Raw genomic sequence first — 27,577 nt, 5'->3', positions numbered from 1 at the left:
TGTAATGGGCTGAAATATTTGTTGGCAAATACACTATTGGTGGATGCCTTGGGTAAGTACCCATTTGCAAACCTATGATTAACACTAGCTTCTACTTTTCCAATGATTGGTGGAGAATTGAGTGGCAAAACTCTTATGAAAGTGTGCCTATGTCTGATTTTATTTCCCTTTCATGTATAACGTGTTTCAGTAAAGAAACCAAGTTTTATGATGTATGACAGTTTTTTTATGTGGCAGTGACAACCAAAAGCATGCCCCATCTCATGTTTAATATTCCCTTCAAATGCTGGGAAGAGATTAATGATTTCTTTGCCACTTATTTTATAATCTTAGGCAGAACTTTTGCTGGTCTTTGCCAACCAAAAAAATGATTCGGCCATGGTTGAAATTTGGGTGCAGAATTCTAGTGGTAAAACCACTTCAGGCACATGCCTGGGCAACTTATGACCTGTTTTGATAGCCTGGTGAAAAAATTTAATGGTTCAGTCAATGAAGAAGTGCACTGGAGGAGTTTAGGGATGGTGTAACCATTCAAAATATGTACCTGAATTTGTGACTCCTTAAATCATAGGTGTGTTTCACTTAGCATTCAGTTATCTCTTCTTTGTTATGCATAGATCAGATAATTTACTGCCAATTTCCAAGATGTAGGCAGAGTTGTACTGCATTCTTGCCATCAAAAATTGCATCTGACTTGTATTGGGTTCCCCTTCATGTTTTAGGAAGAATCTCTTCATGGGTTTGCCAGCTGATATGTGCCTCACTTTCTTGATATGCTTTGGAGGAAAAAAGTGATAGTCAAACCAAGAAAAAGGCGTGTCAATCTGCCTTACAACTTATATGCATGGCTGAAAAACTACTGCATGTGCCCTATCCGTGTCCTTGTTCTCTTCTTGGTTTTCATTATTCTTTGCTTTGCCTTTTTCCCTTGAACATTGTCATTGTTTACTCCTTATCAGCTTTTGGCAATTATTTTTCCCTGAAAAAATAAAGAAGAAAAAAAATACAGACCATGACAAGATGACCTTGAAAACTGATTAGGAGGACTACAATTGACTTGGTATTGATGTAAATTCAAGGATCAATTGTTAACAAACTGACAAAAAGGGGTACAAAAACATAGTTTTGTATGGGTATCCGTATTAACATTTCTCAGTATACATCCTCTCAATAGAGACAAAAACCTTGATTTAGCTCATTATTACTGCAAGATACTCTTCTAGGGTTAACCACATTCCAGTTTGGGCTCAATGCATAATCTCAATCTGACATATGTAAGGGTCTCTTCATTTGGTTCATCTGTGATGAATGATGGGTCTAACTCTCATTGTAAGGTTTGTTGGAAATGTTGTCATTGATGTCAAGAAAGCAAGTTGTCATTGATGTCAAATATAAGAAGCATACTTACTATTGATGTCCAAGTTACATGAATACATTGATCATATTCAATACATTATACATTGGATAGTAGTGGAGTTAATAAAGTATGGTTATACTCATGGTATGATAAGGTTAAACCATTGAGATAGTTCTTAAATGAAACCAAAAATGTTATCCTCATGGAAGAGGATTTGAAATGATATTAAAAGAACCGCTTTAGCTTGATAATGGCAGTGATCAAGTTTATGTTATATGACAGTGATCTCTGCTTGGAATCATAGATTTCTCTCTCGTAGGCAGATGACGTAGTTGAAATTGAAGGCAATATATGTAATTGCAATGCATGCTGATCTCCCAAGGATAAAGACTAAAGCATAGGGCCAACATCATCATTTTGATTAACAATTAACAAGGTGCAAGTTTATGATATGCAGTGATTTGATGGGCAGAGAATCAGTAATAAGCTAGCCTGACAAGAATTATTAAAGAGGTTAATGAATTTATTGTTAACAAAGCAGCGGTACAGATTCAGAATAGGCAGCAATCACGTGTAATAATTCAAGTTGGCGGACCACACTCTATATTGATTGACTTCCTGATGGAATAACACATACTTAAATATGTTTTGATGGCCCAAGTATTATAAATAATAAATAATAATAGGGGCAGTGATGAAGAACAAATACAACAGTAATCATAGTTTTTTTTTAAGTCTCCAAACAACAATCATGAAGAAAACTTACAAGCACAATTCACAAGTCAGTGATTGATTAAGGAAGTTACTTGATTATGAGATTTGTTTTGGTTAGGAGTTCACCATTGATTCATGAAAAATATCTTTTTCAAAATGGTGCGATCTGTTATATAAGAACACATTCGATTTGCTTCTAAACAAGTGCTTTATTATTGAGAACAAAACAACAGTATTTTCAGTCTAAAATGCAGCAATTAATTATTGAGAAGCCCAATTCATTGGAGAGTTAATAATACAAAAGTAGTGCTGCGACAACAATCATGGACAGCGACTTCATCATTAAAAGTGCAATATGTTTGAATCTCACAGCAGGGAATTTGGTAAGAGGAGGGATGTGATTCAGTAAAAGAAAAATAATGGAGATGGTTGGGCGATGCAATGGCTACAATACAAAGCAACTATAGCAATTAATGTGTATGAAGAAGTGCAGCGATCTGTTAAAGAGATCTCCAATATTATATATGCAGATCAAACAAATCCAATGAAGACAGTGATGATAAAAGGTTTTAGAGCAGCAATTTTATATAAAATTGATAGACAGAGATAAGACACAAAAGAACGAGTGGTTAAAGTATTACTGGGCATTCCTGGCTGGCTTATCCATTGGCACTTGTTAACAGACAATGTGAAGTGATCAGTGAAGAAATACGTGGAGTATAATAATAGTAATCAACTTGTCAAAAGATAAAACAAATAAATTAAAGAGACATGATTTCATTAAAGAAAGTTTATTAAGAAATGAATGGGTGTGATGTGTATAATTATTGTGAAGTGCTGCGACTCATGTGAAGAGGTGTAATCTTAGTAAAAGACATACCCATACGTAAAGGATGGCTCCATATGAGAATATATAAAAGGTAAAGAAATGTGGGTTTTGAATGTGTGAAGTAAAATGTAATAATTATGGAATTATATTCTAGATAGACTGTGCAGATGCTGGGAAGAAAAATATGCTGATATAAAGAGTAAGATCTTGCAGAGATCAAGAATAATACTTATATGAAAGAGAAAACAGATTTGTAAAGACAGTATGACCAGAGAAATTGCACATTTGATAGGAGGGATACGAAGAATTAATAGCAGATTAAGAAGATAATTTTTTGTGGCAGATTTGAGAGGAAGATTATTTCAGATTTAGAAGAGGGATCACACTGATTTAGAAGAGAAAGATTGTGATAAGTCTTGAAAGGGAAATAATGGAGATTTGTGAAGGAGAATAGATAAAGTTGTGAAAGAAATAATGCAGATTGGTGAAGGAGAATATATAAAGTTGTGAAAGAAATATATGCAGATTTTTGAAGAGAATATGCAATTGAGAAAGGAATATAGGCAGATTTGAAAAGATTGAATTGTCCATCATCCGTTGAAGAAGCAACAATCAAGGTGGGACTTAGTTTTGATTTGGAGGTTGGTGCCGCATAGAAAAGAGATTGGTGTCTCTTGCTGAGTTGGTGCTCAGTTGTGGGAGTTGGTGCTCACAAACAGTGTTAGGGGTTGTTACCTACAAACATTGTAAAAGAAGATATTTATAAAAGCATATATTGCCGTGGTTTTCTCTCGTAAGGGTTTCCACGTATATATCTTGTGTTCTACTTGTGTTCTACTTGTGTTCATATTAGTTAAATTACATATGAATGTTGGTATGCAATGAATATGTTAATGAGATAAGTTATATACTTGTGATTGAAGTTGAAAAAGTCTAAATTGGTTGTTATACTGATTCAGCCCCCTCTCCCCCCGTCCCCTCCACCATCCCCACCCCCTCTTTCCCAGTATAACCGCGTGCTCTTCAAAGTTGTATCTTGATATCTATTTGACAATCTTATCCCTTACCTTGTCCAACATGCAGATAAATTTCTCATATTTATCTTAGATAGGATTTTTTTTAGTAGTGAATCACCTGGGATTAAGAAATCCCTTCACTTGGGTTAGTCACTAACACGAGTTTACTTTGCAAATCTCTTTGGTTTCTTTTATTGCCTATGATTCCTTTGATGTAACACACCGGTGACCAATTTTTGTTCCAGTCATCTTTTCATTCTAATTTCATTATAGAATGATAACATAAAATTTAAACTATGTTTTTTGTTTCTTAATGCCATTTTTGAATATTACAAATCAAATTTAAGCTTTTCACTTTCTGATTTTTTCGTTCCATCTTATGTGCACATAGTTTTGTTATATAACTTTTCTTGCCCTGTTGAGATTGTGAAATCATATGCTCAAATTTTCTAATACTGTAGAAATTTGCATGATTACATCTACAATGTTTTATTTTTGAAAAGCTTGTTATCGATATATAATACTTATGAATATGCTTCCAGGTGATTGTGACAGAATTTAGTGAGCTTGATGAAACTCATTATTTGGATCCACGAACTGCCCAAGTTGCAACTGTTAACCATGTTAAGCAAGTAAGTTATTTATTTGGTTTGTGCAACATATTTTAGTTTAGATGCAAATTAGACAGAAATAATATGTCAAGGTCGCTAGGGTATGTGGTGTGGGTTCCAGGTGATGCATAAAATGCATGTACACATTCATATCTAAATATTTTACTAAAAGATATACTTGTTTGATCAATTGAACCATTGAGAATTACTGCAAATGAAATTGAATATACAGTTTTAGCTAAAATATTGACAGTGTTAATTTTTAAGTAAAAATCAGACTGATTGATCATGATCCTTGATCAAAGTTTTGAGTCTAATAATTACAATTGATAACTGCTAATAATTAGTGCAATTAATTAAGGTATATAATTATTCAACTGACTGTTGTCATGCTCTGATATGTATGTGTGCACGTGTGTCTCTGTGATGTTGTATTATACAGTTGAATAACAACTATGGTAGTGTAATACATTAGGATTCTTCACTACCTTTTGTTAAGGACATGACTAACAAGCATGTAAAATAAATTCTTGCATGTTTAAGCTGGGAAGAAAATGTTATTCAGGAGCTAAAAGCAAAAGAAAACATATCAGAAGTCTTTGTTTAACCACTTACGTGGTAGTTTCAAAGAATTATTTTGAAGCAATAAGTGTGTAGATAAGAGAAGGCTCAAGGTATATTAATCCCTCAGATAAAGTATATAACAAATTTGTGAAGAAATAAAATAAGTATCCCATAAGACCTTGCCACGAATTGAGTAATATATTGAGAAAATTCTCCCCACAATAAATGCACTTAGCTGACTTAACTGTTGATTTCATTGCAATGTAGCTTACCAGGTTTAATGTTCTGAAATAGTTACCAGGAGACCTGTCTCCTACCCTTGGAGACACGTCTTGGAGACGGAGGTGTGTCTCTGGTATAGGAGACATCTCTTGAAACTTCTTGATGCATAGGGTGCTTTTGGCTACCGTCTTCGAAGTCTCCTGACCAAAATTTGACATCTCTTGCTAGAAAACTTAGGGCAAAATGCAGTAAAAGGCAAAAAAAGGAAAGCAAATAAATAAAATAAGCCTGCAGCAAAGCAAAGTCGTAGGGAAATAAGTAATAACTAATAAGGAAACCGTGTCGCATGAAGACAAAAATGCATGCAAAGTTATAGTGATCAGATCTATTGACAGTGTAGACTTTTTGAGAGTTGCATAAACAGTTGTATGACTGATTTCTTGTCATTGTGATGGTCTAAAGAGAAATTGCCTTTACTATTTAGCCAACAATACTGAGTGTGCTCAATACCTATATTACCTTACTTTCTTTAAACCATTTAGACTAGCTATGGTGTCGATAGTATAAGCAATTTTAATTTCAACTTTGAAGTTAATGTTAAACTTTACCACTGTTCTTGTTTTCAAAGTTCTCTGTCATGATATTTTCTGGAAATTATTAAAGTATATTAAAAAAAAATTGGCATCTCCAAGTACCCCCGCCTCCTATTTTTGAAAATTAGCCGTACCAGTACTGGTACCAGTCTTCGGAGTCTCCAAGTACCCGTCTTTTCCTGGTAACCTTGGAAAATACAAAATAGTAATGTCCAAAAGTTGAAGCCTTCCAAGAATAAATTCTAGTGCTGTTTACATGGTGGTCTCTAGGGCTTTCTAGTTCTACATATATATGCACTTAAAATTCTAATTACAATAAATTGAAAATGTAACAATAAACCAAGAATTTGAAAATAAAAGTCTCTATACTTGAACATTCTCAGAGTGCATTTTTTGGGAGCATTTCCTATAGTTTGTTGATAATATCATCATCTTTCCCAACTATATCTAGAAGCACTAGACCCACGGCTTTATGATCCCTAATGGTCACCTAAGGGGGTGTTCTCACTGGTTATGGATTTTATAGAACATTGTTATTCCTAGGGATAATAGGGTTTGTTGCCATTGTTTTCTATAGAAGATCGGAATCGGTAAACACTTTATTTTAGCTTTCCTATGTATTACAAGATTCAAGGGAGATATAATTCCGAATGCAAAGATTCTAGAGGATCACTTGTTCTAGATTAGAGGTGCTTTGGGTCTAGACCTAAGAGAAGTGATCAGTGGCAGGTGTTAGAATAAGGGTGCCTAGGAACTACCAAATGGGTTATCTCCTTTCCTTCTGTTCTAGTTATTGTGGTGTTAAGCATCCACTGTACGTTACAATTACTTACAAGGATATTGTTGATGTATTAGGATAGCACTCCTCTTTCTACAGCAATGACTAGGGTGTTTCCTTCCTTGTTCACTCACTAAATAATTGGTGGATCTGATCTGCTTGACCTGGAAAGTAGATTACTTTACCTTGTCCACATTCCAAGCAACCTAGGCAATCACACATTAACAATTTTACCAAGATGTACAAAAGAGCAAAAGATATTCAATATTAACAAAGGAGCGATAGACTCCTTAAATAAGAGATACAAAAGATCTATTCGATAAGGATACGATTGACAACTTAGAAAGCAAACGACAACTAAAAGAATAAAGAATATTCCTAAAGTCTATCATAATGACCTAGTTGACCATTATAAACTAAATATTGCAATATTATTTTAAATTCTTCAACCTTGGGTGCTGGGAGAGCTTATGAGTGATGAGATGTGCTTCCTCCTAGGATGGCTCAGTTGAGCTCACTTAGCCCAGGCCACTCACTCATCAACAGGATCAGGTCTTCCGTTGGCTCCTTCATGGTGATTGATGACTGCGGGTCCTTATATTCTATGCTCAAATTCTAATGCAGACATGGGTCAGTACCGGCTGAGGTCCTTATTTACTTTCTCTTGTTGATTGGCATCTGTGGCACAAGTTTGTATGTGATGTGGACTGTTGTAATATTTGTAACAATAGTGATGCTTGTACAATTTGTAATTTGATTTAAAATGTCTTCAAGCTTGTGTATGGATGCCTTTTGGATTCACATCCATTAGATAGATTAATGTACTTGAGTTCTTACCATGGTCTGATTTTGCATCCTTTTTAAAAATGGCCTTCTTGATGCTTCTATAACTGGATGTACATGTTGAGTCCTACTGACCTACTTCAGTTTCATGGATGTTAATATGATTTGTTTTTCCTTTTCATTTTTTCTTAATATTCTTAAGAATGGCAGGGCTAAATCAAGGGTTTTTTGTTCCATTGTTTTATCTTCATAGAAATTTCAGGAAGTCTTCTTTTTGTCTTCTATTTTGACAGGTTTTCTCAATTGACTCTCTATAAGACTAATAAGCCAGAATCATTCTTGTATATCCTCTGCCACCTTTTGTGTGGCCTGTGGTGTAAATGTCCACGATTGAATTTTCCTGGACTTGGGCTCTTATATTTTTTTGGTAGATTACTGGATGTACATGTTGAGTCCTACTGACCTACTTCAGTTTCATGGATGTTAATATAATCTTGATGCTTCTATAACTGGATGTACATGTTGAGTCCTACTGACCTACTTCAGTTTCATGGATGTTAATATAATTTGTTTTTCCTTTTCATTTTTTCTTAATATTCATAAGAATGGCAGGGCTAAATCAAGGGTTTTTTGTTCCATTGTTTTATCTTCATAGAAATTTCAGGAAGTCTTCTTTTTGTCTTCTATTTTGACAGGTTTTCTCAATTGACTCTCTATAAGACTAATAAGCCAGAATCATTCTTGTATATCCTCTGCCATCTTTTGTGTGGCCTGTGGTGTAAATGTCCACGATTGAATTTTCCTGGACTTGGGATCTTATATTTTTTTGGTAGATTACCTTAATCTGGTCCATTCTTATATATTTATCTATTCATGTGGATACTTATCCATGGTTCTATTTTATTCATTATATTCCTTGAGTTAAATGTCCTGTACTTTCTCTTGTTAAGGATGCAATCCATGTCTTCCATTCTTTATGGTAGTAGGGAATGTGATGATCATCATACCATCAGTTTTTAAGTAATTTACACAATTATTTCAACATTAATATTATGTGTTTTGGTTAAGAAGTTCTATACGAACTGTGTCAGTCTGCATAAATGTGAAGTCTAATGTTGTTACAGCACAAGCTTAAGATACTATCCTGCAAGATAAAGAGAGAAACATAACAGTTGTAACTTGTATCCATAAGAACAATAAAAGATGGGGAATATATAGATTAATATTCTACATAATATATGGTAGAACTTTTCATTGTATATAACAACACTCATTAAATTGGATTAGTTATACATTGGCATCTTGCTCAGCAGCATAGTGATATGATGTGGATGACAATTTTTTGAAATGTTGAAGATAAATATAAGTACATTCAATAATTGGTATAAATTAAATACAACCAGTCAGTTTTTCAATACAACATTGTGTTAGTTACTGGGTGACAATCAGTTAGCTAAATAAGTTATGATAAGTTGTTGGTGATAACTTTGTTTAAACTGTATTCAAGGAGCTGGTGGTTACTGTGTTTCATGTTTCTGCATGAGAGCATGGTTCTTTTCGTGTTTGTGAGATCTTTGATTTTTTTCCTAATGATTTTATGAGAAGGATGTAGTAGATGGCTCTTTTTTTGTCTACTTTGCTGACGATTGTATTTTCTTTCGCTCTCATACTTTTACTTCCATTTTGTAATTTGCCTTTAATATTGGTTTTGTTCATTTGCAACTTTGGCCTTTTCCAATATTTGAGAACACTTTTTTTTGTGGTATACTTATTGGTTTACTGTGCATTTATTTAGGTTTGTACGGAGGTCAGACCTGCTGCAGATGTGGAACTTGCATCGGTATATGTTGAGGAGTTTCGGTGGGTTGAGTTACTTGCAATATAATAAGTTTTCCAAATTGTATGATGATATGTTTGCTTTGTTGCCTTAACATCATTGAATTATCAGGACATCTTACATGATCTAACATATAGTGCTTGCTATAACTGCAAACTATTTCCATCTCTGCTAAGATTTGCTTTCCTGCATTTAAATCAAAAGTTAGTATCATTATAATACCCCATGAGGATGCATCTTCTTGGGTCTGGGAGACATCCTAGGGACTTGGAGACTTGGAGGGGATGTCAGTTTCCTGTACCCTGCCCAACACCCCTCCCCACCTCTTTTTCCTAAAATTTTTGGCCAAGACTTACTCTGGAAAGGATTTTATGGTGAAATCCTAGGGACATCCCGTCTTTTTTTGGTCTTCTTGGGAATTTTCTGGCATCCATAGATATCCTAATGTCCTGCGGCTATCTCTGGGGCTTCAAGGGAACCCCACACATCTAATGCATAAAAAAAGGCAAAAACAAAAAATAACATTATAAAGCAATTCAAAACCTACAAAACTTATAAAACCCGTGCCTATTTCTGTTTTGTTATGAGTTAATTACCAAAAGAAAAGAGGGAAAATGACAGAGATAAATAAATAGAAGAAGAAGAAGAAGAGCATTTTGTGAGACATTAATTGGATAATGATTCTGATTTTGAGCTTGTTGCTCTATGTACCAGTGTACTATGTGTCATGCAACATTTCTGTTTTTTGGCATCTTAAATCCTCAATATAAATCATCTTCATATTATGTCTATGGTTATTGGTCTATCAGATGGATTATGGAATCAATGAATTGCTATTGTATTTACTCTTTATAATTTCAGCTTCTTTTGGTTTCTATATGTTATTTTTAGGTATTTTGATTTATTTGTATTTTGAAATTTAAAATAAACATTTAATAGCCATCATTCTGCTGTTTCGGCGAAAAATATTTGCTGTCCTTGAAACCCATTCCCACCTCCCTGAAACTTAAAAAATAGTGGTATTATATGGTTATTGTATGATTGATGATAGACATATTTGATTGCCATTGAAAGTGCAACAATTAGGCCTGGCATTGTCTGCACGAATAACAGTTGTAGAAGTCTCGATAAGGAAATGTTATCGGACCTAGACTTTGCATGAAGACCTTCCTTTGATGGTCAACAAATAACTCCCATGCAACTCTTGTTTTTCATTTTGCCAAAAACGTTAGCCATCAAAACTTAGAGCCTCGAGGTTTTCATCTGAAACGGCAAGCTGTGTGGCAAACACATCTCCTCCCTTCATCTAGCCTAGTTCTTACATTGTTGTCAAAAAATGTGCTATTTTATGTTGATACACGTATCATGAAGGTCCAATTGTCTGTAAGTGTGTACTAGCCTCCAAAAGGACTCAGGGCACTGTAAGAGAAAACAGCTACATGTGCACATGCCACTACCAATTAGGTGTTTATGTGACTGCCAAGGACTTCTCCATCTAGTTTCTTAGAATAAAATATTATATCATAGAACATAACCATGTAAATAACAGTAATATTAATATAATATAATAATTATTAACATAACCATAGAAATGGTTATTCGGTTATTGGTTGGTTTAATCTGCTACCTCTCTGTATACATTCTTCTGAAGATCAATAAAGCAATTTCTTCATTGCATCTCAATAATTCTCTTATGGTATCAGATGTTCATAATCACACCCTACATGGATGTATATTATAAATTATAATACTGCCAATATGCCACTCTGAAGATGTCATGCCCCTGCTAGAATTCACAGCTTTAATAAATTGTATTAAAATAATATTGTAATATTTCTATAATGGTCATCTTAGTCATTTGGTTAGTATTTAGAAACTTCCTTTCATGTCTTTTGTCTGTAGTTAGTTTTAGGAAGTTTCCTTTCTGTCTTTCGTGTTTCTATTCTTGATCGTTTTCATTATGGAAAGATTGTCTTGTAATTTTCTGTATAAAGAGTACTCCCCTCCTTAATTTATTACAACAATGAATTATCATTTCATGGTATCAGAGCAAAGGTAACTGTTTGACGATTTTTTAATTCATGGTTTTATTACTTGGAATTCATTTCCAGAAGTTTGACACAATTTTTTATGAAAAATCGTGGTTTTCTCAGACTGAGGGTTTTTGATTTTTTTCCAAAAAAAATCATGGTGGGTTTTTAAATTTTTTTTCCAAAAACATATCATGGAGGGTTTTGCATAATTTTTTTCTAAAAATCATGGTCATAGGTTTTTTTTTTTAATTTAATTTAATTTTTATAACAAAATAGAGGTTTTTGTCGGTTTTTTCATAAAATTATGTGTAATTTCAACATTGCATCGAGGGTTTGATGTTTTTTCCACAAAATCGTGGTTTCTTGCAGCTTGTTTTTGGGTCGCACCTAGGGTTTCTATGGTGAATGGTGTTCTTTTGCAAAAGTTTTTGACAATTTTTTTATAAAATCTTGGGTGTTGTTACCCAACATCATGTTGCAAGGATTGTGGTAGAGGGATTATGGTAAGCTAGGTCATATCCAGAAGTTCTGCAGAACCAAAGAGTCTCAATTGTAGACTCATGTCGTAGAGTGTTTTTAGGAGAAGGGGGCAGCCTTCTATTCATTTATGACCAAATGGCCTGCGAATTATGTCAAGTCTTCTGTAGGGTAGTTAGTAGAATGACCATTAAGGGAGGTTATTAAAATAGTATTGTAATATTTCTATAATGCACATCTTAGTCATTTAGTTAGTATTTAGAAACTTCCGTTTTATGGCTTTTGTCTTTAGTTAGTTTTAGTAGGTTTTCTTTTTGTCTTTCGTGTTTCTATTCTCAATCGTTTCCATTATGGAAAGATTGTTTTGTAATTTTCTATATAAGAAGTGTTCCTCTCCTTAATTAATTATAGCAACAATTTACCATTTCAAATTGCAGCATTAATAAATAAATTGAAAACCTAGGCAATGCAATTAAATAGAAAGGAAAGAGGCTGGCCCATACTAAGGAAATTAAAAATGGCATTAAATTATTTTAAGGCCCGACTGGGATTATAGCAAGGGCCAGCGACTAGTTTGATGAAATTATATTTACCAACTACTATCTGATTGCACTCAAAGGCAGCAATTGGTTAGGAGGAGATGCATCCCTTCCAAAAGAGAAGATGCTAGTGAAAGGATGTAACCTTTCCCATAAACAAAGATATATAAAAGGAGACACTTCATTTGTAGAAGGCATACAAGAAGGATCTAATTGAATTGAATGGACATTTGATTGGAAATCAGAAAATAGAAAATAAAAAGCAGAAATCTGATTTATGGTTAACAGCCTTGAATTAGTAAGTTTATATATGATATGATTTATGGAATGATAAAATAGAAAATAAAGAATAGGAAATCTGGGCATTGAATGAATGGAAAAAAGTATTTGATCTATAATCAGGTAATAAGATCAATGAAGATCAGAATTCAGAGATACAAATTGCATTCAGACAAAGCAGCCATTTCTATTTAACAAGTAATTGGTATGCAACATGATTAAGTCTGTTTTTTATTATGAAATCTCTTGCATATCTTGGATTTATTTATTGATTTAAATTGCTAATCTATTAAGATTCTTAGAATTAGTATTTAATCAATTAATTTTCCTACAAGCAATCATATGTTTGGTTAGTATGGAAACATGGCAGGGAGATGCAATAGACCGGTTCCCTCAATTAAGTAGACCTTTCCAAGTTGTTTTGCCCTTGGATTTATGTTGTGGAGAATGGCCTCCCAACACCCTATCGTGCTTTCTCATCAAATCCCTACTATGATTGGCTGTTGGAAAAACTATAGTATAGATCCAAATGTATATAGGAAATATTGTTTAACAATAGGAATCATCATAATCATCGTCTTTGATATTAATTGATTATTTCATTTTAAGTTAAATAGCTATTATGTAATTTAGTTATAGAATACTCTTTATAAATAAGTCATATTGTTGGAATTGTTATTTTTGGGCAAAAATCAGGCATGCCCCGAAGGGGGACATTACAAAAGATTAATCCTCTTGGTGAGTGTTGAAAACCAATGGTTGTTGGAGGAACACATGTGATTCCTAGTTGTCAAGAGGAGCGTGTAACTTCCAAATTGAAATGTAGCCTTCTTCTAGTCGCGCTATCAACCAACATGATGAAATGATAATTTATTATATATTAATTACAAAGGAGATGAAGGCTTCTTATATAGAGAATATAAGAGGATCTTTTCCATAATGGAAACAATCAAGAATAGAAACACAAAGGACATAAAGTAAACTTTCTAAAACTAACTAAGGATGAAAGACATGAACAAGTTTTTAAATACTAACTAAATGACTAAGATGACCATTATATCAATGCTACAATATTATTTTAATACTCTCCCTTAATGGTCATCCTACTAACTACCCTGCAGAAGATGTGACATAATTTGTAAGTCATTAGCCTTGCAAGGTGGTCCTTGTTGATTCACAAGGGATTCCACATGCCCCATGCTACTCGGGTTAGAGTGTAAGTTGTCACGAGGTTTTCGGCTACAAGACTCTCACCATCTAGGGTGCGGTATTCCACCCATTGCTTCGCCTAGCAGCATGACGCTTAGATTGCTCTCCCACAACCCCGTTTTAACGATTTAGGCTGATCCCATTTCGCTCGCTGCTACTACGGAATTGCTTTTGCTTTCTCTTCCTTTGACTACTAAGATGTTTCAGTTTGCCAGATTGCCCCTTGTTCGCCTATGGATTTGACAAATAGTTAAATAGGTTAACCCTCCAATTATAGCCCTAAAGAAATTAAAGGTGCATCCGATTTTTATTTTGTTTTCCTCCCAATATCACACTTAAATAAAATTTGAAGAAGTATGTAAGAGTTATTGATAACTAAAAGTAGAACATTAGGGTGAATGAAATATTTCTTTAAAAAAGTGTATTTTTGAACTATTTATTAAATATGGATAAAATTATATAGTTAAAAAACTATATTAATTTCTAGTTACTTTTTTAAATTTTTCTTTTCTTTTAGAGCATTGTAAATATTATAAAATTCATTTTCTTAATGTCTCAAACAAAATTGTATGCAAATGCTTTGACTATTTCTCTTTGAAAATGCACTATTTTGTGAGGAAATCACATATCAGTATAACCATCTTCGCTATACAATTTTTTTAATCGTTTGCACCATCGTATTATAACTTACAAGTACTTTCCTATCGGCGTAATCCTTGCACCTCCTTTAGAGTGCAAGTGCTAGTTATATTCACATAGATGATGACTTTCTATTGATTGGTGAATTTAAATTGTATGTAAGTTTACTGATTCAATTTTTTGTCACACCTTATCGATTACAGGCTTTTGATTCTCAAAATCTTGGGATATTAATAGATGATATACAATTCCTCTTTTGCTCTTGGATATTACTTGTTCAAATCTCGCTTACAAATTCAATGTGATCTCTCTTACCACAATTATAGTATTTCTATCACACATCTTTTTACACATGCTATTGTCTTTTTGCATCCATCATTTTGGAACATGGAAAACACAATTGTTCCAAATACACAATTGACATGAAAAATAAACAATTGGCATGTATTGTATGGTATTTATAGTAAAAAAAATATTAAGTTCCTAGATCATTGGGTACTCTTCATACTTTTGAAATGCACCATAAACACCCACAAGTAAATACACAATTTTAAAGTTGTATTCATTAATTTCAACAATCTATATTAGTATTGTTGATTTAGAAAATGCTCAACAATACAATTGCAAACTATAATTGGAGTTGGAGCAGGCTAATGCTCCTCCCAAATTCTCTACTTTCCAAAGAGCAAAACAATTTTGTTGGCATTTGGCAAGAACTATGCTACAATGTGAACTTGTTTCATTTTGAATTTGAAACAAAGTAAAAAAATTTAACTCGTGTTAATTTGTAAAATGAAACTGAAAAAATAAAAATAAAACCTATCTCCTGCCTAAGTCACAGTGTTCACCGATTTTTTTGTTTGAGGTTTCCAAATTTGGCGAACTCATAAAAATGGTATAAAATTCGTCAAAGTTCGCCACTAATTCATATGGCAAAATTTTGACTTTTTCATTTTTTAAAATATATTTTCGTCGGGTTTATTTTAGGGTTTTCAGTACTTTTTTTTAATAAATATTCTGCTATTTTTGCGTAATAAGCAGCCGACTTCGCTGCTGTTCGACTTTGCAGCCTGAAGTGTTGTGCTTGCAGTGTTTTTACCTGCCGACGTCGCCGTGTTGTTTGTGCTCGCCATGCTTGCAAGGTTTTTGCCGGTCATGTTGTTTGCTTGCAGCCTCGCTGTGTGTTGCCAGAATTGGAGTGTGCTCGCTGAGTGTCGCCATTGGACTGTTCTGCGGCCATTGAAGCTCACAGGTAGGCCGTGAAACTTTTGTTTTTTTTATTTGCTTATGTATGCATTTTTTATTTGTTTTTCAATTTTATGATTTCGTTTTTCAAATTTATTTTAATATCGTTTGTAATGTGGATGATTTTCATTTTTACTATTTTTTATTTCGTTTGTAAACTAAAAATAAAAATTTATATGATTTTTTTTTATGATTTGAAATATATTTATATATTCAGGTTTTTTATCTGTCAAATAAAATAGAGTGTTTTATTTTTATATTATTTTTATATTTTTTTTTAAAATCTCTTTTTAATTGTCAAATACTTTACTGTTTTTATATTTTGTAAAATAAAAATAAAAATTAATATATTTCTGTTTTATGTTTTAAAAGATATATCATTATAATATATCTTTTAAAACATAAAACATAAATATATTAATTTATATTATTTATAGTATACATTCAACTTTTTTATCTGTCAAAAAAGGTAAACTAAAGTTTTTTATTTTTACTTTTTTAAATTGTGTTTTGTAAATATTAATATAATTTCGTTCTATGTTTTACAAGATATATATATTTAGTGTTATGTTTATGTTTATTGAAAGAATATTCATTTTCTTTTTAAGAGTCAAAAGTAAAAAAATCATATATTTTGTTTTGATGTTTTTTAAATAGAATTGCTGCTTCATGACTTGGCGAAATTCCCATGGATACATGAAGCAATCCATAGAGGGAGAGAAGTGGCAAATTTCATTAGAAATCACCGTCTCACATTGAGTCTATACAGGCAACATGCATCTAGGGAGTTGTTGAGGCCTTGTGAGACAAGGTTTGCTTCATTTTATATCACTTTGAAAAGAGTGATTGAAGAGAAAGCAGCTTTGAGATTGGTTGTTTGTTCCAATGAGTGGGAAAGTTCAGCATTTTCTAAAAGTGCTAAGGGGAAGAACATAGAGCAAATCATTTTGAGCAGCAACTTTTGGGAAAGTGGATCAAAAGTTTTGAATATATGTGGGCCAATTGTTGATGTTCTTCGTATGGTGGATGGTGACACTCCTTGCCTTGGCATGCTTTATGAAAGCATGGACCGTTGTAAGGAATCTATTCAGCGAGCACTAAATAATGTAGAAGCAGAGTACATGGAGATTTGGGAGACAGTTAATTGCAGATGGAAGATGATGCACACACCTTTGCATGCAACAACATGCTATTTGGAGCCTAAATTATTTCATATTGATAGAAAAGGTGATCTTGAAATCATGTCAGGGTTTTATGAAGCCATTAGCAAGTTTGAACAAGATAGAACAATCGCAGGTCTAATCAGAGACCAAAGTTGGAAATACAAGAGAGCAGAAGGGTTGTTTGGAATAGAAGCAGCCTAAGATGATATGACACGAGATGAGGTACCTGGCTATAGATGGTGGATGAGCTATGGAGCACAAAATCCTGAACTACAATGCTTTGCCATTCGAATATTGAGTCAAGGAGCGAGTTCATCAGCTTGCGAGAGGAACTGGAGTTGCTTTGACCACATCCATTCCAAAAAGAGGAACAAGTTGCTGTCTGGAAAATTGGGAGATCTTGTCTACGTTCGGAGCAATTTAAAATTGTTCACGAATAGATCAGCAAATGACTCCACATCTTCTTCACAACAACGAATTTCAGAAGACATGGTAACTAGAGTTGTAGATGAGCCTGACTTTGTGGATGATGAATTGGGCAGTGATACTGATGATGATGATGATGCTACAACAACAGTTCAGTCATGTGCTCTTGATGACCTGGAGCTTTTTTGAAGCTCTATTGTCTTGAATTTTGATTGTACCTTTTTGACTAAAAACATCTTCGCAGTCTTGATGACTTTTATCTTTTTTGAAGTTCTAAAGTCACGGCTTTTGATTGTATTGTTTTGATAAAAAAACTTGACAATCATGATAACTGATATCACATGTTTCCTATGGTTTATAATACATATTTTAAGAATGTTGCATCTTTTTATAATGATTTTGAATCTATTCTGCAATCTTGAGTATATTGATAATTTGCTGGATATATTACTAATGTTAAATATTTTTTTATATATAAGGCGAATTTGATACCGAACTTTTTTTCCGAACTTTTTGCCCTTGCTGAACTTCACCCGAACTCCATAGCTGCCGAACTCGAACTCAAACTCGAACCTTGTGACTGAGTCCTAGGTGGAATTGTCAAATTGTGTACTGTTTTTCTGTGAAAGAAAAATTTGCATCGCCCTAGGAAAGCAAATCGATAAAATTCCGTCACATAAATATTCCTTGTTATAAGGAATCTCCCTAATGGAACAGAAGAGCTGAGACAAGGCTCATTAGCCACTTAGGCTCCCTTATAATTAGCACAACCTCACTTAGCATCCAATGGTGATAAATCATTGGGCACAAAGAAGAATATAGTGATGAATGCTTTCTCCTTGGACTTGAGTTTGTGAGCATGTCAGACTAGAAGGTCCTTGTTGACAAGGAAGTTTGCACTTTTTAACAATGCAAAATAAACTATACCAAGTATATCATATCCTCTCTTAAATAAAGAAATCTCATGTGCCATTCAGATTGATCAAATGAGACAACCTCAAGGTTCTGAATTTCAGGTCTTTACTGGACTTGGGATAACTCAGTGAATGATGTGATTTGCTGGTAATCATGAGGGGACTTACCCATCTAGCAAGCTGGTTTGCATCTGATATGGCGATCTAAGTGATGTTTTTTTCTCAAACTGATTAAAATAAAAGTCAAATGGATAGGGTTCAGAAATACTAATCTAAGACTTATGGACAATGACAATAATGGCTGATGCTGCTGATAAATGGATCCCATAAACTGACTTCTACTTAACCATATAATTCACAGTGCCATAGAAATAGTGCAATCTTCAAAGGAAATTAAAATATTTTCAGACCGTGAGCATACATTTAAGTACTCAATTTTGGCACAACTCAAATAAATATCACAATTAAACGAAAGGCATAAGAAGTTCAGACTAACCATGCATTGTAACTTACAATCAGCAAATTACAAATGGTATGAACTATAAATCCATCAAATATTATCACACTTCACCATTAAATTCACTGAACTTTAACTAACATTGATGAAAGGAACCATGCAAACAAGAGAAAACAATTGATAGACACCATGCTTCAATGCTTTATTCACTGCTTAGAATGCTGGTACAACAATCTCTGTTCAGCGACTCCTACTCTATTCCTATTCTAAGAGCTAACTTAACAATGAGAGAGGCACTGGCCTTTTGTAGATATTACATTTAGAATCAATGGATAGGATTAAATCCTTTGAATGGCTTAGATCTGCCTTCTAGAAGCCCTAACAACTTTTATTTAATGAATCCAACAACTTTCTAACCACTTTCTGATTGCTTTCCAATTGTTCCCACTACAAGATGAAAGTTACATGTTTCCCAAGACAAAATAACAGCTTTTTGTCACAAAGGACGAAATTGCCAGTTGGATAAATAACTAAATTTTGGCTTTTATTGTATTACATTAAATTTTAGCTAAAATTTGTTATTTTTACAACAATTAATTCTCTTTTTACAATAAATCATATTCCACCTCATATCTAGCTATCATTTCTGTGTTTCTGTATGTATCTTGTAGTATTTCTATAATCTGTCACCATTTTCCAGAATTTTGGAAATGACACCATCCAGTATTTCTGCATTGTAATGGTGTTTATTAATCTTCATTGTTTATCTCCAGCTCTATAACACATTCTTCATTCGCAAATTTTACAAGTTGCTCTATCAGAGCCATTTCTGTGAGCATGTTACTCTTTAATCTTTATTAGAAAGACATCATCTTCAGAATTTTGATCGTGTTTTTCCTCTTTCCATCTTAATCAATCATGTGATGCTTGGAAATGATATCTGGAAGTCCTGAGTGGTTAGCTTCTTCATGTGATCTACAAACTGCATCTTCACTTGCAACCTTTGCTCCGGATCCTTCATCTCTGGCTCCTTTACAGTGGCATTAACCTGCAAGGACAAATAGCTCATTAAATACCTTAAGGATTTCTAGTATTAATATTGCAAGCATCCTTTTTACTCATTCACACGCTCATCTTGAACACCTCTCATGAGACTTCATTACTAGGCTATATCACTCATTGAGGAATTTATCCTCTCATACAATCGTCTTATCTTGAAACCTTGGATGGTATATCCCCCTTAGGAATTTTGGCATACATGCATGGATGAGGAAAGGACAAACCTTAAACATATAAGGATTCCAGGAAACTTTGACTTCATCACGAATTCATTGGAAGACTAGCCCTTTGTTATGCCGATGCAGCATTTCATGTTGTTGATTATTATTTTAACCCTTGATCCCGGAAATTAGGCCTTAGGAAAGTTATTTGGGAATCTTTGGCATTGGAATGCTGTTAGGAACTGAACTCTTTCCTTCAGAACTAAGACATTAAGATTTTACTGTGATTAAGAAATCTGATAGTGGGAACAGTTTATGTCATTGGAAGGCCTGCCACTTAGGAAAACCCGGACCTTGGAAGACAAACAGGAACTTTAGATCAAAGTCGGAGTTAGGAAGCTTGAGAGGAAACACGGACATAGGTACAAGTTGGGGAATGCCTGCATAAAGCTCAGAGTTTGGAGGATAAAAATAGGAAACTTGGATTGCAGCTGATTAGAATTCTGAAGTGAAACTTAGACACAGCAAACTGATTTGGAACTCAGATCTGAGACAACATCTGTGAATTTGGAAACTCTGTTTTGGACTGCACTTTGGAAACTTAACATTCAATCTGCACACAGATTTGGGACTCTTATTCAAAACAAAACTTGGACCTTGAATGCAGATTGGGAAACTTTGTTTGTGAACTTGGTGCTAGGAGTCTGATTTGGAAGTTCAGTGCTTGGAATGCCATTAGGAGAACTCGGCATTTGGAAGACAATCAGGATTTTCAGACCAAAACTCAGATCTTTGAAACTCTGTCCTGGAATTTGAAACAGGTCACATGAACTCGGACTTAGGAAGGTTTATAGGATTTTCTGTTTTGAATCAGTCCTAGAGTCCATGTATGAAACAGTAAGTTAGAAACTCAGATTGTGGAAGACCTTTTGGAATCCTTTTGGAATTCTTACGGAACCTGGACCTTGGAATGCCTTTCTAATATTTGGACATAGGAAACATTTTTAGAAATAACATACAGAACTTGGACCTAGGAAACTATCTGGGAATTCTAATCTGAAACTTGGTGTTTGCATAAGACCTGGAAACCTGGTTTTGAACTACACCTTAGGAACTTTGCTTGGAATTCCTTCTCAACCTTGAAATTTGGAAGATGCAATGATTTTACAGGTAGGAGAGTTTTAGAAACTCAGAGATATGACAGTTCTAGAAACTCAGAGGTAGGAGACATTTTAGAATTATGGAGTAATCCCAAAATCTTTCCTAAGTCTGAGTTGGACTGGAAATAATGAAATTTTGAGATAAAACTCGGAATTGGGATGGCATTTGGAAATTCAGACTTTGGAACATTTTCAGGACTTTTCCAAATCGTTTCCTAAGTCCGAGTTTGGCTTCAACCTTGGCGATTTTGCAAGGTGAAATTTGGTCTTTGAAAAAACTTTTAGGATTAATCTAATTTATTCTTCTAAGTTGTAATGACCCCTACCTTTTCCACCTTACATTTTCGATTTTCACCTATTGTCATTTTCTCAAACAGTTTGTGTGTAAAGTCTGTTTTTTGCTTTCTAACTGTTGATTCGTGGTTTGAGTGCAATTGCTTTGATACCACTATAAGAAACCGTTCTTGTTCTGCACTTAAAATTTCAATTGGTTGGGTTTGACATTTCGTCAAACACTTTGCATGAATGGTCTAATTATCTAGTTTCTTGTTTGTTGTCTGAGTTTGAAGGTTTATAATTAATGCCAAAACATAAATAATGCATGGAAACAATAATCAACACTTGCATATAATTTAGACCATGGTCACTCAAGGATATTGCATCATAAGAGCATAATTCAGAGCTTACTGTTCAATAAATTGTGACTGGTACATTTAGTTTCAGACTGAAACTTCATATAAAGAGTGTTCTTCATGCATCAATATTAAACATAAACATTCCTTTACATACCCGGAACTTGCTTCATAAACATAATATGGAAGGGTTGGATCCAAACATAGTGCGAGGATATCCATGTTTTGGTAGACTGCAATCTTCCATACCAGATTCTAGAAAGATGTTGAAAAGAGCCCAGCTGGATGTTACGGCAGCTACAGTACAGATGTGATGAGCCTAAACATCACTCACGCCACCATACAGCATACCCAACCACAGCAACATTGATAATCACTCCACAATAAAGTATATTCGAATTCGCAGCAGGGCAGAATACTCCTCAGTCGAACCTTTTCACATAATAGTTTCAGAAATATGGACAGCCCACAGAACTAATTCACTGCTATCCATAGTCTCGACTGCAATGCTTAAACCCATGGCTTATAACTGCATCTCTTTGCACTCATCTAGCCGCTACCTGGAGACTGGGAATGAAGATTGATTCGGACAGTTTGGGGATGGAGTTTGCCCCTGATGTGCTTCTGGTTTTGCGACCAAAACGACTCTAGGGCTTCGTGCAGAGTCCGTGAATGCCTTGTGTGACAGAAACTTTAGTCTCAAAACAATAATTGTGAATAATGCCTTTGCTCAACTCCCTGATTCATTATATATTTGCCTCTTTTCAACCTTGCATTATTTTTTTGAATTAATAACATTGCACTTTGATATATATCACACCACTTATAAATAAATCAATTTTTATACATTGGCTTCACAAAGATCGCACATTTCGTGTTCCCCACACCTCGATTAAATATATCGCTTATTTCCTCCTTTATATTACTCCATGTAATAAAAATATTTCCCTTTAAATAAAATCACTCCATATTAAATAAAATTCGGGCTTCATGAACTTTTATGATGGCATAAATTAATCATATAGCCTTCCTTAATAAGCCATTCTATAAAGTTCCCGTAATCAATATTTTCAATGAACATATAATGTTTCACTTTGGGCATGAAAGAAGTTGGGCCCCATTAATTTTTTCACATGGGCATTAGATAATTAAAAATGTCTACCTAATACGGCTGCCCAAGCCCAATGGACAAATTATCTTTTATAATTAATTAATTAAATTAATCAATTATTAAGTCATCTTAAGATGTTCAATTTTAATTTCGACAACTTAATAAAAAATTAATTTAATTAATCTATCATTTAAAATTGGGGACATTACATAAGTCCAAGTTTGGGCTTGATTTTGCAATGTTTTCTTTGTTCCTTGGTAAGTTTCTTTGGCACATGCTTTGGATTGTTTGACTTAGGTTTCAACTTTTTCTCCTCATGTTCTTCCAATTTCCAAGTTCCTTCTTGATCCAATCAACCTAGTAGCTCTAGGGCTGTAAGGACCTATGTTTAAGAGGACAGCCTGTCAAAAAATTAAAAGTTGTAGACAACTTTGACAAGTATAGTAGAAGAATGCCTCTTGCACAAGTGCAATTTAAGAGGTTGGCCTTGGACTGAGGAATGGCTCAATGAACTTGAGTCTCAAGTAAGTCTTAGATGTTTTAATATCCACAGGCTCTCCTTTGTAACATGGAGAGGTCATCATTGGAGGTCTTGAAGATCATGAACTGGGTTTTGTTTTGGTTTACAATGTACATTGTGACATCAAGTTGGCAAAGCTTGCAAAAACAAGGGAATAAATTTGTCTCATAAAAAGTCAGGAGAGTGAGAGAGGACATAATTTATTAAAAAAGTGTTATGTAGCAAATAAAACATACAAAATGTAGAACTGTCATGAACATAAGTATGCTGCCAAGATAATCTTTTATATAAATTACCAAATTGATTCAGAGAGAGTGCACCCCTACTTGACTTTGATGGTAAGCTTGACAAAGACACTGATGATGGAAAGCTCAGAAATGGCGAAAACAGTTGCAGAGAGTTTCATGATAGTAGTTATGAAAAAAATCTGAAATAGCAATATGATTATATGACACAACTTTTGTGAAAATAGATGTCTTAGAACAGAGTCAAATGCCTTCCTAGATTCTACATACCAGCAAATGACTTATAATACAGTTCAGTGAAATCATAAAGGCTAACTGATTTTCCACTCTATTCTCACCTTAACTATCTATAAACTGTATAAAGGTGAGACTAGCTTGAATTTGTTTCCAAAATTCCAAAGCTACATTAATGTTACCACTATCTGAAACTTTGTTACAAGTTTACAATTCAATCATATACTACTTTGTCACCATATAGGCAAAACTTATTTTGCTAAAGAACGAGAAAGTCTTTTTTCAAATATAGGAGTTATTTTTGCATCTACAGTGCATGATATAACTTATTTTCATATTCAACCAATGAGATAAAAGGGTTTAACACTATGTTGAATTTTTGTGAATTTCTGAGTGACAATCAGAAGCCTATTGCACTATGCACCACAAATCACACTAACAAGATTTCTTGTGGCGGTTGATTTGTATGGTCCTTTTCCATGGGAAATCACTAAGATTGAGACAATTGTACACCCTAATGGTCGTAATTTCTTGTTATTGTATGCACAACGGTATCCATGGGCACAGCAGTATTATTGTTTAGTGACTAAGAACAAAGTATGGAAGCTTATTTGGGTGGCAAGTTATTATAGAACTGATACAATATTTTGCTTCCATCTTATATAATTTATGATTTCTTCCTTCCTATGCAGCGTGCTTTTTGGCTGGAATTAAGTGTATTGAAAGGATTTGCCATTACATTTGACATTGTCTGTGCTACCTTTGTTTAATTCCAGTTTTGCTTTGGACAATGAGCTTTCTAAATATGTTGATGAAGCTTATCCAAAAGGGGAGTGCTCGGTGTATTGCACAGCTGGAAAAGATGTTGAAGGAGATGGATCAAACTTTGAACTTACAGCTGTGATTTCTGTGGCCAAATATAGCCCTCAAAATTTCTGGTATGTTTAATTGATGTAAATGGAATATGGATGGTTTTGGAGTATCTGATATGTTGAATAGCTTCTTTTCTTTTTGATTTCTCTTTATGGAGTTCCTTTTGTTAGCAGCAAATTCTGTTCCGCCACTTTTTCATATTTTATGTTAAGAAAGTTTTCATTACATGATTATTATTGCTCGGTTGGATAAATTTACTTATTAATATATGATATGAATATTATTGCATCATGTGCATTGGTATCCATAGTATTAGACTATCAGTGTCCATCATGACATCCAGGTACACTGGCGTGGGATATCATGTACTTATGAATAAAAGTTGTAAGGTTAATATCTATCCATCTATTGTTAATGGGAGTCAAAAGGTGTGTTTGTTTATAATTTGACATTGACACTTGATTACTTACCTGGATAATCTAGTTGGTGACTTGTATCATGCTCTAGAGAGGATCTTGACATCGAGGTCAGATTGTGAAATCATGAGATTTCCATCTATGAGAGCTGGGACCTTTATATGTTGAAAGGAATCTATGATATGCTGCATATGAATGATGCATGATGACAGTGTGTCAGGCATGCTGTGATATTGGTAGTCAAATTATTTGTCTTGTCCTTGAGATGATACACTAGGCGCTTGAGTAACTTTTGAGCTACTCTAAATAGGACTGTCAATGGTCATTGTGGTATGTGCTATGAAAATGTTGTCTACGTTTGTGCTCTGTGACCTGATGATAGCTGATTCATCACATTGGTACAAGGCTTGAGTAAGGTTGCATTGCATGACACCTAACAATTGTTTCATTTTGTTGTGTGTGACCTAATATGGAGAAGCAATACTTCTCATTCTACTTTATATAAGTTCATAGTCACACATTTACTTAAAACTGCTCATTATTCTTGTTACTGTTGGTGTACGTTTTATCATCTACCAAACATTAGGATAAGATACCCAAAGTTATTCTACCCTCTCCTGAAAAATCATTGCTGATTCCAAGGTCTATATGTGCGAACAAGCAACTTTAGTGGGATAGCTACTTGGGTAGTGTATGTTGAAAATCTCAAGGGGTATTTACGTTTATGAATGTCTTTTAAGCTTCTGGACTCTGATAGATTTATCAATTTTACGCTCTCTTTTTTTTTGGATTTTTCGGGATTTAGACTTTCAAAAAGGGGAAAAGGGGATATGGTTTTAAGAAAGCTGATCTAAACCTACGAATTCTAGAGACGGTATTAACTGGGTGTTCTCGGGAAACCACACTTTGCTTCGCCACACTAAGGACAAATACACAAAGCGGGTGCAATCTTCAATGGGTTATGCTTATGATCGAAGTTTTGGCATACACAGGGGATAGGCTCAGACTAACTTTGCACAGTGAAATGGAAATAATCCATTCACCAAAAGTATGAGCAGAGATACACCGTTAATTAGTACTTATCATATCCTTCGTTCAATTCTAACAACTCTGAAAGCAAATCTAAATTAACTTTTAACTAATGTGTTGAGGAAATTGAAACCATGCTAATCACTCAAATAACAGAGATTACAAAGCCTTAAGAGAAAGCGCACATGCAATGTATTATTTGGAAAAATGACCTTCACGCAACAACATATCAAAAATCTTACACTCTATATAGTTTCTCATAAAATAATGAACGACCGAGATCAAACAGTGATCAAGGGTCCAGAATGAAAGTTATAAACCCTAATTAGGGTTCCCAAAAACTCTATCAGTTAAAATGAACAAGAAGAAGACAAGTGGCACAACTGCTATTCTCATCGGGGTGAGTGTCCAGTTTCCCCTTTTGTAGATTCAATGTATCTGAACACAATAAGCTGCACCTCGTCTAGGGTCACTTGGCAAATTGCTGATTTGGAAGTCAATCATATCCATGTCATCGATACAAGTGGTGAGAGTATCTTCCCAGCCGAGTGCTTGTGTCAGGAAATCTTCGTCTATGCGCATGAAGCTAGAGACTCTGGAGAGATTTTCCTTGAGAACTGGCCCCGTAGCTTTGAAGAATTTTCCTTGATCTCGCACCTCATCCTGCTATAATATCTTAGCTGCCACAAGGAAAACCTTGTCTTGAATATCTCTGACGGTTTTCTCAACTTCTATACTCTTATCCTCGGATTTTCTTAGAGATTCAACCCTTGTAACCAAGGTAAAGTACCAAGTGCTGAAATCATACAGGTCACCATGTTGGATGACTTTCCTATTTACAAGATCTTGCCAAGAAAGTCCTTTGATTTCCTTCAAATATGGAATAATCCTCATCTGAATATCTTCACTATCTTCCCAAGCTTCAGCCATGTCTCGAATTCTGCTCAATAAGGAAGATGTGGACTCATGTGCTGCTATTAGGTTCTCGACGAGTATGTCAGCACGTTTTGAGTCATTTGCCGTTCATTCCTTCACTTCTTTGAAGGTTGCCTTCATGTCTTCATACTCCTTTAACGACTCTTGTGGAAGAGGTATGGGTGGAGTAACAGGTATCTCATGATCAAGTGGCTTAGTTAGGTGGAGAACATACTTTCTCCACTGTCGATTCTCTTCTTCAACCTTAATTCTTTTCTCCTTCTCCTTGGCTAGTCTTGTCTTGATGGTGTTGCAAGAATCATCAAAATACTGGACCTCTTGAGCTTGAGTGGGCTTACCCAACTCTATTGTAGTAATCTTATAATCTTCCGGAGCAACATTGTTCTGAGTTTTACCTTCGTTAAGTACAACTACCTGCACTGTTCTGAATCCTGCATTATCTCTTTGAATTAAAGAGAATCTCTTGGCTGGCTTGGGTGGCCTTATCTTAATCGGTTTACTCACCATAGCCAAGAA

At 34.4% G+C, this 27,577-nt stretch overlaps 1 protein-coding gene across 5 annotated transcripts in view; it reads left to right on the top strand.

Moving 5' to 3' along the window:
• Nucleotides 1-27,577, top strand: part of LOC131074513 (F-actin-capping protein subunit alpha) — an 89,120-nt gene that overhangs the window by 29,660 nt on the left and 31,883 nt on the right. For 4 of the 5 annotated variants that reach the window (XM_058011153.2, XM_058011152.2, XM_058011151.2 and 1 more), the window contains exons 4-6: nt 4,459-4,548; nt 9,263-9,327; nt 24,584-24,745. In XM_058011153.2, coding sequence (XP_057867136.1) covers nt 4,459-4,548; nt 9,263-9,327; nt 24,584-24,745 — 317 coding nt within the window. The remainder of the gene's footprint in view (nt 1-4,458; nt 4,549-9,262; nt 9,328-24,583; nt 24,746-27,577) is intronic. The other variant, XM_058011155.2, reaches the window with a different exon arrangement.

This window comes from Cryptomeria japonica, chromosome 9 (assembly GCF_030272615.1).
Source record: "Cryptomeria japonica chromosome 9, Sugi_1.0, whole genome shotgun sequence".
Classification (NCBI taxonomy): Eukaryota; Viridiplantae; Streptophyta; class Pinopsida; order Cupressales; family Cupressaceae; genus Cryptomeria; species Cryptomeria japonica.
This window is presented reverse-complemented; position numbering and strand designations above follow the sequence as displayed.